This window comes from Setaria viridis, chromosome 7 (assembly GCF_005286985.2).
Source record: "Setaria viridis chromosome 7, Setaria_viridis_v4.0, whole genome shotgun sequence".
In the NCBI taxonomy this organism is placed as follows: Eukaryota; Viridiplantae; Streptophyta; class Magnoliopsida; order Poales; family Poaceae; genus Setaria; species Setaria viridis.
In genome coordinates, this window is record NC_048269.2 from 22,007,691 (window position 1) to 22,019,758 (window position 12,068).

The 12,068-nt window shown below is 42.7% G+C and overlaps 2 protein-coding genes across 2 annotated transcripts; one reads left to right on the forward strand and one right to left on the reverse strand.

The window, feature by feature from the left end:
- The first annotated feature begins 3,472 nt into the window (after window positions 1–3,472).
- On the forward strand, window positions 3,473–5,620 carry LOC117864757 (uncharacterized). The gene is made up of 2 exons (XM_034748857.2): window positions 3,473–3,717; window positions 4,949–5,620. Exons 1-2 carry the CDS (start codon window positions 3,496–3,498, stop codon window positions 5,510–5,512), a joined length of 786 nt encoding a protein of 261 aa, XP_034604748.2. The 5' UTR covers window positions 3,473–3,495; the 3' UTR covers window positions 5,513–5,620.
- A 484-nt stretch (window positions 5,621–6,104) lies between these two features.
- LOC117863237 (SUPPRESSOR OF GAMMA RESPONSE 1) lies at window positions 6,105–11,032 on the reverse strand. The gene is made up of 6 exons (XM_034746858.2): window positions 10,823–11,032; window positions 8,456–8,594; window positions 7,722–7,908; window positions 7,114–7,613; window positions 6,616–6,885; window positions 6,105–6,506 (listed from the first exon to the last, which is right to left on the reverse strand). The coding sequence occupies exons 1-6, from the start codon at window positions 10,828–10,830 to the stop codon at window positions 6,450–6,452; spliced, it is 1,161 nt and encodes a 386-aa protein (XP_034602749.1). The 5' UTR covers window positions 10,831–11,032; the 3' UTR covers window positions 6,105–6,449.
- Window positions 11,033–12,068: the final 1,036 nt, after the last annotated feature.

The following is a 12,068-nucleotide window of genomic DNA, read 5'->3' on the forward strand; positions in this document are numbered from 1 at the left end:
CAATTTTGCAAGTGAGAAGTGTTTAGAGCTCTCTCACAGTAAAAGTGTGAATTCAAAGGGTACATTTTTCTCTCAAACACTCATGGATATCCTGAAAAAAGCACAGCATTTAGTTCCAACATGCCATAGGTCAAATCATTTGACATAGATGCACATATGTCTTCCCAGAGAAATAAAAAAGGGAAACAATGCAAAGAGAGGAAGTTATCACGAGCTCTAGACTAGTTATACAAAGTGCACTCTTAGACCAATATAAGGATTTGATGCTTGTGAGTTTCCTAGTGGTTGAACTTTTTCATTCTTTCATGATGTCCCTTAGCATGATTGCATAGTTAAATAATCCAAGCCTAAGGTAGTTTAAGGAGAAGTACACTGCACTACTGCAATTCATCTGTTTTACCTAGAGCTGAATTCTGTAGCCCGCAAAATATGACATAATGCCATAATAAAACTAAACTAGAAGAGTATCTATGTGTTCTAAAAGAACACCAGGCTACCACCAGGGATGATATATACAAGTGGCACATCCCCATAACATACAGTTTTGCAATTCTAACACTGACCAACCAGTAGACAACATTGCAGTTTGTAGTACCATCCACACACACCAAATTGAACCCATGCAAAAATAAAATAGTGATAGAACAACCGGGATAAATTTCATGGATAACTTCAATTTGTGCTATTGAAACATACAGGATATATTGGTTCAATAAAACAGCACCACAAGGTAAAAACGTAGCAAAATATTGAGAAATCGTACCACCGTTGCAAGATCTGCTTCCACTAAGCCATGCTCACTGACCAATTTCTCTGCAACCAAACAAAAATATGGAGGGAAATCAGCAATAACTCATAAACTGAGGGAACCTTCTCAAACCAAACCGGTGGTAGAAACGAAATCAGAACCTGCTGAGATCTTAAGATGTGAGAAGCTCCCATACGAACTACCTCCAGGATTCGAGGAGGGCTTGGGGTTCCAGTGATGATGGAGAATATACGATCGATATACTTCCAGAAAGTAAACACCGTGACGGTTCTATATACAGGTGCATGGATACATTGTGGAAAGAAGAGTATCGTATTACCGTAATGAGAGTAAGCGAAAAAGATCTCTTTTCCTACTCCCTCTATCCCAAGTTACTATTCGTTTTGGCTTTTTTAGATACATAACTTTTGGGACGGATAGTCTGCCAAGATGAATAGTAATTTGGGATGGAGGGACTATTTTTTATTTGTTTCCTTAGACATTGCATATCTCCTTCCATATTCTATAGCTGTACACATTTTTATGGTTTTCCCAGAGATCATGGTATATAAGTAGCCATGCAGCATTGCCAGCCATGTGCAAACCTTCCTCTCCTTAAACTCTTTCAGTTATGAGATAATCGCACAAGAGGTCCTGAAACTTGGACGATAATTAGCACTTCCACCCAAACCCTGCACTTTACTTTTGCAGCCCTTCAACTTGGCACCGTTTGCACTCAGCAATGCATTAGAGTCAGGGGTGGGTCCAGGATTTTGACCATGGGTATTCAAAATTTCAAATGGCAAAAAAATGGCAGCGTAAATTATAGATTAGACAAATTAACAATCTCTGGCTTAGCTTATCTCTTCTTTGCAGCAGCTCTTTGCAAGAAAGACCTCAAATCAACAGTAGCTAGCACTGCCACTCTTCTTCCTCTTCATGTTTTTCGGTTGAATGAGAGAAGGATAGATTGGAAACACTGTATTGTGGTGCTATTTTTGATTTTTTTGTATATATACATGTTATATACCATGTTTGTAAAACTTTTTACCAAAAATAATGGGTATTCAACTGAATACCCTTGAATCACTGTAGGCCCACCCCTGATTAGAGTTTTGATGACATGGTCTAGGGCCTTACTCCATGCTATGTAATTGCATAAATGCCCAAATGCCTATGTGAAGTTTAATCAAGTAATGCTTTCTCGCTGAAATTTGCTTCCATGTGAAACCCTGCAGCAACACTGTGACCATGACACAGCCTTTGAGCGTGTATTTGAACAACAGAATAATCAGAAAAATGATAGATATAATTGCAAATGACAATCTAAAAATGGGCAATCACGCTGCTGTAGTTACCATTAGGTTTTAAACTCTCCATATGTGCAGCCACAATCTGCCAATAGTACAAGATTTCAAGTCTGCAGGCAGCAAGACACTAGCAAATACAAGTCCTCAGGTGGGTTGCCACTTTCCAAAATGTCCCTGTTTAGCATGAGGATTGGGTTGCCACTTTCCAAAATGTATACCACTTCCCAAAATGGGCACCATTTAGCTAGAAATATTCAAAGTGTTTCTTTTGTCTGCTTTTCAAGAGTATTTCCTGCAGAAAAAGAGACATTGCCTCACTGATTGATATATTGGCTTCTTGGTTGTTGTTATCTTCTTTATTGAACCCATCACCCTAACCCTCTTCAGTGCTCAGTTAGCCTCCTTGGTTGTTGTTGTTTGTGGAACATTTCTGACCTCGTGCTAGATATGAAAGTGGGATGTGGAAGAGATGTTTTGCTGTTGCTCTGAGTAATTTTTTGGTTTTTAGTGATGAATGCACACATAGGACACCTAGCTGTGACAATGGAAAAAAATAACCTTTAGAGGTGAAGTTCTATAGTCTAAAAGGCTCATAAAGGAAAGGGTATACCTGGTTTGCTGTAAAAGTAGCCTGCTTGTGAGTTATTACTGATTCCTCCTATCCTTGTTAGTCCAAGCATCTTTGTAGCTTTTCTCTTCGTCTCTGTAGGGTTAATACCAGCTTTTCTTAACTTACATCTCTTGTGGTTCAGTTCGTTGCTATAGCTGCAGTATATTATGACTCCATAATTATATGTTTGTTTCTCCCTGGCACCTCATGCTTTTGTTTTTTTCCTTGACTTTCTAACCCTACCTGCCTTCTTGTCATGCAAAGGTGGGTTTAGAGGAGGCCAGTTAGTCTTTATCTCATTCACCAGAATCCCTTAAGCAGAATAATCTTATTGCCATATGCTTGTAGGTGAGATACTAGGAGTCTTATCCCATTTGAAGGAGAAAGGTTATTCTCGTCCCTCCTTTTCTGTGGTGATACTAAAGATTACTGACTTGTAGCATCAATGGACTGGAAATCGTCCCAGTCAACTCCTAGCACATCAATCTCATCTAAATAGATGACACATGCTGTATCTTTTGGGACAAAATAGGCCAAACAGTTGATATCCCCTATAATCCTCATTAGCCCCATGCTCAATACTTTCCCTGGAAGCAACCAATAAGCTTTTCAAGGCAATGGCTTCTTTGGGTGTTCTAAAGAACTCTTGAGGTAGAACAGTTCCTAGTAAAAAGAACATAGGTTGTTTCTACATAGTAGATGAAAATGTAAATTTTCCGATAGTAATCCTCAAATAGCATATTTACGTGTCGAATGTCAATTACTTTTTACTGCATTAATTTCCAACAAACTTACAGTGTACTTTTTATGAAGCTCGGTTGGAGGCAATGACATTATCAGATTCCGCATATTGCATCATTCACAATGGAACTTGCATGCAACATTATCCGGGTTGCATGTTGCAAATTTTCTCATTAGAGTTGGCTAAAATTCCTATGGATGGTGGCTCAGTAGAGTTGTATGGATACATAGCAGTGCGGGATGAGCTGGACCCGTTGCTCAATTATGTCGTCAATTTTAGCAGGGATGAACCCATCGTTATCGAGCAGGTGCGTATGATCACATCCATATTTATCTGCAATTATTTCAGGGAATAAGTCTATCTAACCACCCATCCACCCACGGTTTTGAGATTTGTCCACTTATACCAGTATAAAACCACCTCGGAGCAGTTTTGGAGGTGGTTTCCACACGTGGTCTGTTATGCACACGCTACCACGTGGGCAAAACCACTACCCAAACCCATCCACTGAGAATCATTTAGGCTATAGATTTAGATGGTATGGAATTGTTTCGGGAGGCAACTACCCAATTTTGTACTTAAGTGCATTAGGTAGAGGAACCTTCATAGTTGATACTATCAAGGGAGTAGACTTATTCCTTATTTAAATTGCATTGTTCATTTCATAATGCAAGGCTAAACTTATCACATGCATAGATAGAACATATGAGATTGGATAATTACATACTCTCAATGGTAGGGATTGGGTAACTCAAAAAAATTTGGGTCGGATTTCCATGTTTTTCGAATTTCAGGTTTTGAAAACTGTTACCTGAGATTTGCCTAAATTAATGAAAACCTGATATTTTTGGGTACCCAAAAATTTGGGTTTGAGTAACCCCGAACTTCCTGATTTCAATCAACATGCAGCCAGCACAGCCAAAATAATTAGTGATATAGTAGCATTTTGCATGAATCAACAAGAAATTTTCAAACATATTAAAACCCCAAATTTCCAATCAATTAGCCGAAGCTGTACCACAACAAGCTTAAATAACAAAGGAAGTGAGACTTCATCCATGAATCGAACAAGCCAGCAAGGCGTGCAGCATTTGAGATGAGCAGAGCATTGACATTAAAAATGTTTCAGATTGTAATAAGGAGTCTGCTTGATTGCTGGTCGTTGCTGATGTTTCGGACTCTTGGTTGCTGCTTTGTAAACTACAAAAATTGATTTTCTTTTGTTTATAGGCATTATGCATAGCATTAATTATTCCATCAACACTGAAGTCATTTTTGTCTCTTTTTTCATTTCACACAGGCTCATGTAAATATTTGGGATTTGAAACAAAATCAGATGAGTAATGGGGTTGATTTCCCCATCTAACGATTATGCACTTTGTAACCAATTTTTTTATATGTGACAAAGATCTTGGTTATCAGCTGTAAATATTCCTTTAAATAAATTCGGTTACAAGTGAAACATCGTAAGGGAAGCATTTAGCTTTAGATATTTCTTCCTTTAATATGAAGAGCTGCTGAATAATATTTTTTTGCAGGGTTCTCTTATCAACATGGCTGGCCCTAAGCGAGGGATAGATATGATGGACTATGCTCTAATTGAATATGACATGAGGATCAAGTCTGGCGAGCAAGAAAAGGATGACCTACAGCTACAGCTGATCGATGGTGCATCAATAATAGGCCCTGCGGGCTTATGGTGTCCATCCAGAGTTCGCATCACTGGTGGTTGTGGTGCAATTGACCTAATATTGTCACGTCTTGAAAATGCAGTTGAGGCGACTGTAGAGGTCCTCATATCGGAAGTTCAAAGCAGTTTCAGTTTGTCTCTCGGTTGTTTAACCAGTGGGTTGAATAACGAAATCAGGCTCTTTGATGGTGCCATTGCTGAGTCATGTTGCTTAAAGAGGTCTGTGGTTGCTGTAGTGTTGGATTCTTTGATAGATTTGAAGTTCAAATTAGGCTCACTGTTATCCAGTTCAGACCTGCATTGCTGTTACTTCAAGTCGAAAACCCATGGGCATGATACTCAGGAAATAAAGACTGATTTTGCGTTAATCTCAGTGAAGGTGACTTGGTCGACTTTGCCAGGTGCAGTATAGGCTGATTGACTTTTCTGTATCTGTAACGAATGGGCAGACTAGAGTCTAGAGTCGTTGACTTGGTCGACTTATGCAGTCTAAAGTCGTGGACTTGTGGCAGCAATCAAACATTTTAATGACTTCATAAACTTATGTGTGGCATACTTGTTTTGTTAACTACTTTGATAAGTCTGTTATTTCTGTTTACATATTCGGTTCAGCGGCCATGGGTATCACAGCCGTGCTGTGCAGTAGTTTCAGATTATGATGCTTGTTTCAGTGTAGTGCAGTGGTATTTACATACATTAATTTAGCTCTAGGGGTTAGGTTAAAAATATGGAGGAATTTCCCAAGCCATGCGTGCTTAGAGTGGCTTTTCTTGTGATCTTCGCTGGACAATAATAGGGAAAACGAGAGGAGGCTGTACATGACTCCAGTTTCTGCCAGAATGTTCGGTCTTCTCTCTCCATTTTGGCTTTTGTAGGTACACATTGGTATACTTATGTCTAGAATAGCCGCTTTTGTAGGTACACGTTGATATACTTATGTCTAGAATAGCTAAAATGATCTTTAAGTTGGGGGCAGCACCCAACTGCAACCTTGGACAAACAAATAAGAATCCACAAAGACATACTCGTATTCAAACGCCAAAGCATCGATCTCTGGCCCTACTATTACTACACAACTCTCTGGACTACACACCAGCATCGCTACACTTGAGACGAGCATCACTGCAGCACAACACGGCTATGAAATACAGTTGAGCTTACGAACCTCTCTCGGTTCCACCACTACTACTGTACAAAATTTCCCACGAGATGCTGAATTTGTAGGCTTGCACAGAGCAAAGTTGCACAACGAAGAAGCATCTCATGGGGTGAGGATTCAGACACTGGAAAGTCATATACAAAACTGGCTCTTTTCAGCAGCGCCACTGCTTCCAGCTCAAGTCTTCGTGTCAGTAGAAGCTGTCCAGCCAGCCCCGGAAGCTATCCTGTGAGCCCAACTGAATGTCCTGAAATATTACAAAACAAACCCATGAGCGTTTTACCTTGACAACAAGGTTGTGACCATGTCATTTTACTGCTTCAAGTGAACAAGCTAGAGGCACGAGACAGACTCACAGCTAAACTGATACAATCTGAAGGTGTCCCAAGGCATGGAAAAGTAGTGTCAAGCTCAGGCAACCCATGAAACGGGTCGGTGTTAGAACCGTCGACGGGTATAGGTGCTTCAGGTTCAGGGTCTGGATCCGTGGTATCCCTGGGCTGCCCTGGTTCATCCCAGGCAGGAAGATTCGCAACCACAACAGCTGGTGATAATTCAGCAGACCATGCAGAGCATTCGGCTGCTTCAACCTTCACCGGACAGACAGATGTGCTGCATTCTTCTTGCTGTCACAAATTCAGAAAGCAATATGAAAGAATATTCTTCAGCTAACCGAAAAGAAAATACAGTAACATGAACAGAGCTGTTCTGGGCATGATCCATATGACCATACGAACGAGCTATTTTGATATGAACGAAGCTGTTCTGAATAACACAGGACAAAATTTGGATTTTTATACCCAGCAGCAAGTTGAGAAATCATCAAATATGAGCATTGGATTTACGACATTTACCTGATCCACCTGATTGGGGGTATACTGATCGGTGTCGCATGGGCTGTTGTTCGGGAGACAGGACTGGGGAGGATGGATCATTGGGGTTCTAGGATCGATTTTTGCAGCAGATGGCTCAGATTCTAGTTCAACATCACCCATTTCAGACTTGTCATTTTTCTTTGATGGCAATTGGTAGAATACTTTAGAGATGACCAATTCGCCATCCGGTTCATCTTCATCTGCACCAAGATGATACTGATGCATCACCCAATTGTCTCTATCTATCTTGCTGCCACCTCTCCTAGAACCTCTATAAAGAACCAGGATCTTCTTCCAGCCTTTCTTGACACCATTCTCATCATATATGGCTCTGGATGCTCCAGTCTTGTGCCATCTGATGCGCTCATCAAAAACACTGTCATCATCTCCACTAATCTTGCGACGCTTGCGATGGCCACAGCCATATGCATTTGATACTCTATGGAAGAAATGGAGGCTGCTACCATCCATCTTTATATCTACCAGAATAATAGAAATGCATACGAGTTGATCAACTTAAGGCAACAACTACAAGACATGAGATAATTTATTAGGCATTGATCAATTCAAAAGTAAGAAGCGTGTACCAGGGAGATTTTTGGGATGCGTATAGCAAATTCCCTCCATCTCTTCTATAGTAGGTATAAATTCATCAATAAGTGCATGGGAAGTCGAATTTGGCAGGTTGGATTTTCCTTGTAAATGCTGAAGGAGTTCTAAATCTGACGGATCAAATTTCACACCAGCAGGAAGTGCCGGCCACACTAAAGAAACCTGAAAACCAAGATGCGAGGTTCCAAAGTAAAACAAAGACAATCAGAATGTGAAAAATTCCAGTCAATGTTAAGCTAAGGTTCGGCAGGTCATATGGCTTAGAAAGTGCAGGTGTGACAGTGAAGCAATGACTAATAACTTCTCTGAAAAAATGGGTCAGATTTAGTTTAGCTGTGGGCTGTGGTCATTAGGCTTGGAACAGAACAGCTTACTACAAGTCCTAGTTTTTTCAATCTATCCCCCAAAGAATACATTGTCAGCTCATCAAGATAAAGGTTCATATTAATCATCACAACTACAACGATGGGTATGATGAAACTAGAACATCCATGCCATTATGTTGCGCAACAAGCATACAAACTAACCATTAAGTAAAAGAGCAAATTACCTACGAAAGGAAGTGTTCCTACAGTCCTACTTGTGTTGGATCAGAGTGCGTGTATGGAAGGACATTTTCGAAATTCAGTGAGAGGCTATCAAACGACTGCGCAATAAAATACACATAGCAGTCATAAACTCGTAACTACAAATAGTTAACTGAACTTACATCACTAGTGTCAATGCCACATTTGCAGTTGGGGCACTTGATATATGGTTCGGCAACCAATTCACCAAGTCGGAGGCTGATCAACTGAGTGGCGTTTCTTATTTTCTTAATGAGTCCCACCCCAGTCATAACCCACGAGCTGCAGAAAGGTACAACAAACACCCATTCATGTTAGATTAATGAAAGGATCTTTTGAACCTCGCAGACGATATATTTAAGCAAGGACTATTTGATGAGAAAGTGTAAGTACAGGTCGCAATGTGTAGCAGGCACATGATCAAACGAACATTGGACAATTAGGCAGTGGGCACAAGGAGATGATGCGGCGATCTCATCTCTCTACCCTAAACATGTGGTCTACAGGAGCACAACGTAAAGGCATAATTGGTAAAAATAAGAAGTCCACATTGGAGAATGAATCTATCTCAGTTTAAGAAGTAAACACATCCAAGCACAGCACAAATCACTATTTTCAATTCTTTTTTTCTGAATAGAAAATACTACTGATCTAAAGGACAAGCTATCTCTAACAATTTAATAAGCAGCATAGCTCAGAGACTAGGTTAAGCTGCAAATTAACAAAGTTCTGATAGTTTGTAAATGAATGTGTACAGCTAGGTTCACATCATAAGGCCAAGTAAGCTATTAATTCGACTACTTTACTCCAATAAAAATGGTAGGAATGCGATCATCAACCGTCTAATTTTGACCACGTTTTCTGATCTCAACATCTGATTTGACCAAGGGGAACCCGTAATGGCCACGGACATGAGTGCCATGCTACCTTGGAGCTGCTGATTTTCCCAAATCATTTGCCACATTCTGTCCAATTATGATCAAGCAAGCAATGGCCAATATCACTAATAGTGCCTGCCAAAAAGGAAGAGACAAGCTGCACCATCTGTCTCTGCTCATTCCTCCACTTGAACTGCAACTTTGTCAAGTGTGGTGCCCTGTCACACAAACACAACAGGAGGAGGCTAACAGAGCACTCTGTCACCTGACCTTACCAATCCGGTATGCCCTTCAATTAGCAGTCACAAACTGACAACACTGAGAATCTGAGACAAGGCCACGACCATGAAGTAGTACTCTCTGTGTGCGCTCCGCGCACCACGCTCATCCAGCAAATCTCACCTGTGCTTTCCATTCACAAATCTCACACTTCCACATCACCTCTTACACACAGCTAACGACAATCCACACGCACAAACCTGAAATCTCATCTGTGCTTTCCATTCACTAACGGAACCCAGTGTCAGACAAGCGGTTGCGAACCACCGGGCAGCACTGGCAGGATCGATCGGTCTCGGCGAAACAGAACCCTCCCCTGTTTCCTTCCAGCGGAAGATTCCTCTTCCTCGAGTTCTCCACAGAGTGCAAAACCCCTCCACCTTTTTCAGGGCACTTGAACGCTGGGAGCTAATCGAGCCCAGCGTCAAGTAAGCAGGGGAGATCGGACGCCGCCGCAGGATGGATCATGGATCAGTCTGGTCGGCCAAACAGAGCCCTCCTCTGCTTCCTTCCAGCGGAAGCTTCCTCTTGCACCTCAGCAGATCGCCCCCCCCCCCCCCCCCCCCCCCCCACACACACACACACACACACCCCAAAAAGAAAAAAGAAAAGAAGAAGAAGCAGAAATTTTCAGGGCACGAGCGAGAACTGTGAAATGGCACCACGACAATCCACACGCAAAAATCCGAAATCTCATCTGTTCTTTCCATTCACAAACACCTCAGGATTAACGGAGACCAGTATCTGTTCCTTCCATTCACAAACATCTGCTCGGCTAAACAGAGCCCTCCTCTGCTTCCTTCCAGCGGAAGCTTCCTCTTGCACCTCAACAGATCGCAAAGAAAAAACAGCCTTTTTTTTCTGGGCACCACGGCGAGAGCTGTGAAATCGCACCACGGCTCAGCAGCTCGCGGGGGTGCTCCGATCCCTCCAATGGCCAATCTCCGGCACCCCTCCGCCGCTGTCTCTTGCATTCCTCCGCCGCCTGAACCATCTCGGCGCACGCGAGCTCAGGGGAGCCAGATCGACCGGCCCCTTCCACAACCCCACGTCAGAAATTCACAGCACCACACCGCAGAAATCCACTCCTCCTTGATCAATCCGAGGCCAAGAAAGGGGGGTGAAACGGCGAGGCCGCGTTCCAGCTACCCAAGCACGCACGCACCCAACGGCCAGTGGGGAGAGACCCCGCAAGCTGACCCGGCTCCCGTTCCGCCGCGGAACACGAACACGAACACGAACCCGATCGAAGATTGAACGGAAGCAAATAAAGCGCGTAAAAAGAAACTTCTTTATACAAAAAAAAAATCGAAGCAAGACGGGGACCGACCCTCCAAGAACCGCTGCTCTTACCTTGCCATGGCCGGCTGCGGCGGCGAGGAGCAGCGTGAGACGGAGACGGGGCTGCTGCGGGAGCGGTGCGGGCATCCGAGGAGGGGAGGGGGGATGCAGGGGAGCGGAGGCGGAGCGCAACTTCTTGGGAAGTGAGGTGGTAAGTGGCCGGAGAGGCGATATATATAGCGGGAGGCGGGGTTGACACACACCAGGACCCCGCGTTTGTCAGGAGGCGCGCTCTCCTTTGGCCACCGCCACAAGCAAGCTGCGCCTCACGCCCTCACTCCCCATATGCGTCAGCGCCTCGCTTTGCACTGCTGGGGTGTAGTAGGGCCCGCGTAGCCATGTAGGCTTGGATGCCTTGCTGGATGTGAGCTGTGACTTGTGAGACAAGAAAAAAAGGGGGTGATTTCCTTGGAGAAGTAGCGGATGCTTACGGGAAAAACGAGTATGGAGAGAGAGAGAGAGAGAGAGAGAGAGAGAGAGAGAGAGAGAGAGAGAGAGAGAGAGAGGCGTTATCCTTTGTGAGTTGTGACAATTTACATGTGTTACATTGCCTAGATAATGGATATACCCTCTATGTTTAACTGTCTAGCATTTTTATTTGTGAAAAGTGAGCAGCATGTGTTGTCATTGTAGTTTTTTAGGCATATATTTATGTAATTATATGAATTTTTAGTAATATAGTACAAATACATGTAATTCCGTATGCACGGTCTAAACGCTACACGAGATCTTACCAATTATTTAGAAAAAAAAAGGATTGTGTCTCCATTGCAAATCTAAAAGGGGAAAAGGATGGATGCCTCCATCGCAAATATGAGGAGAGATGCCAAAGAGGTGAGGGTCAGGAGGAGGAAATGGAATGTAATATAACTCATCGAAATGTTTACAATATGGAGAGAAGAAACTGTTGATACTGATTTTTAACCAGAGTCCACCGCTAAGGATAGGGTTCCAAGAGACGATGAGGAAAGAAGGGTCCAGGATGAATCAGGCGCATTCGCTAGGAGCAATAATGGAGGGGTAAAAGTCTTAGGGCCAACGGAAACGAAGGGAATCTGATTGGGACACGATGTCTCCACCAAACGAGGGGAAGCGTGGAGCAATTATCTTAGGTAGTTTTAGGATAGAATTGTACTGATTCATGTCGTAATCGACTAGAACTTTAGCTTGCTCTAGGTATAAATATAAACCCATGAGCTTTGTATCAGAATAATCATCAATTCAATCAATACAACCTTTACTTTTTCTGGCGCCCAGC

What these genes read in the sequence shown, in the direction of transcription:
- LOC117864757 (XM_034748857.2), top strand. Translation starts at nt 3,496, where the DNA reads ATGACATTATCAGATTCCGCATATTGCATCATTCACAATGGAACTTGC. An exon ending in AACCCATCGTTATCGAGCAG is followed by an intron (nt 3,718 to 4,948) that starts GTGCGTATGATC and finishes ATTTTTTTGCAG; the next exon opens with GGTTCTCTTATCAACATGGC.
- LOC117863237 (XM_034746858.2), bottom strand. An exon ending in GTGGCATTGACACTAGTGAT is followed by an intron (nt 7,909 to 8,455) that starts GTAAGTTCAGTT and finishes CTTGGTTTTCAG; the next exon opens with GTTTCTTTAGTGTGGCCGGC. An exon ending in CCCCCAATCAGGTGGATCAG is followed by an intron (nt 6,886 to 7,113) that starts GTAAATGTCGTA and finishes AATTTGTGACAG; the next exon opens with CAAGAAGAATGCAGCACATC.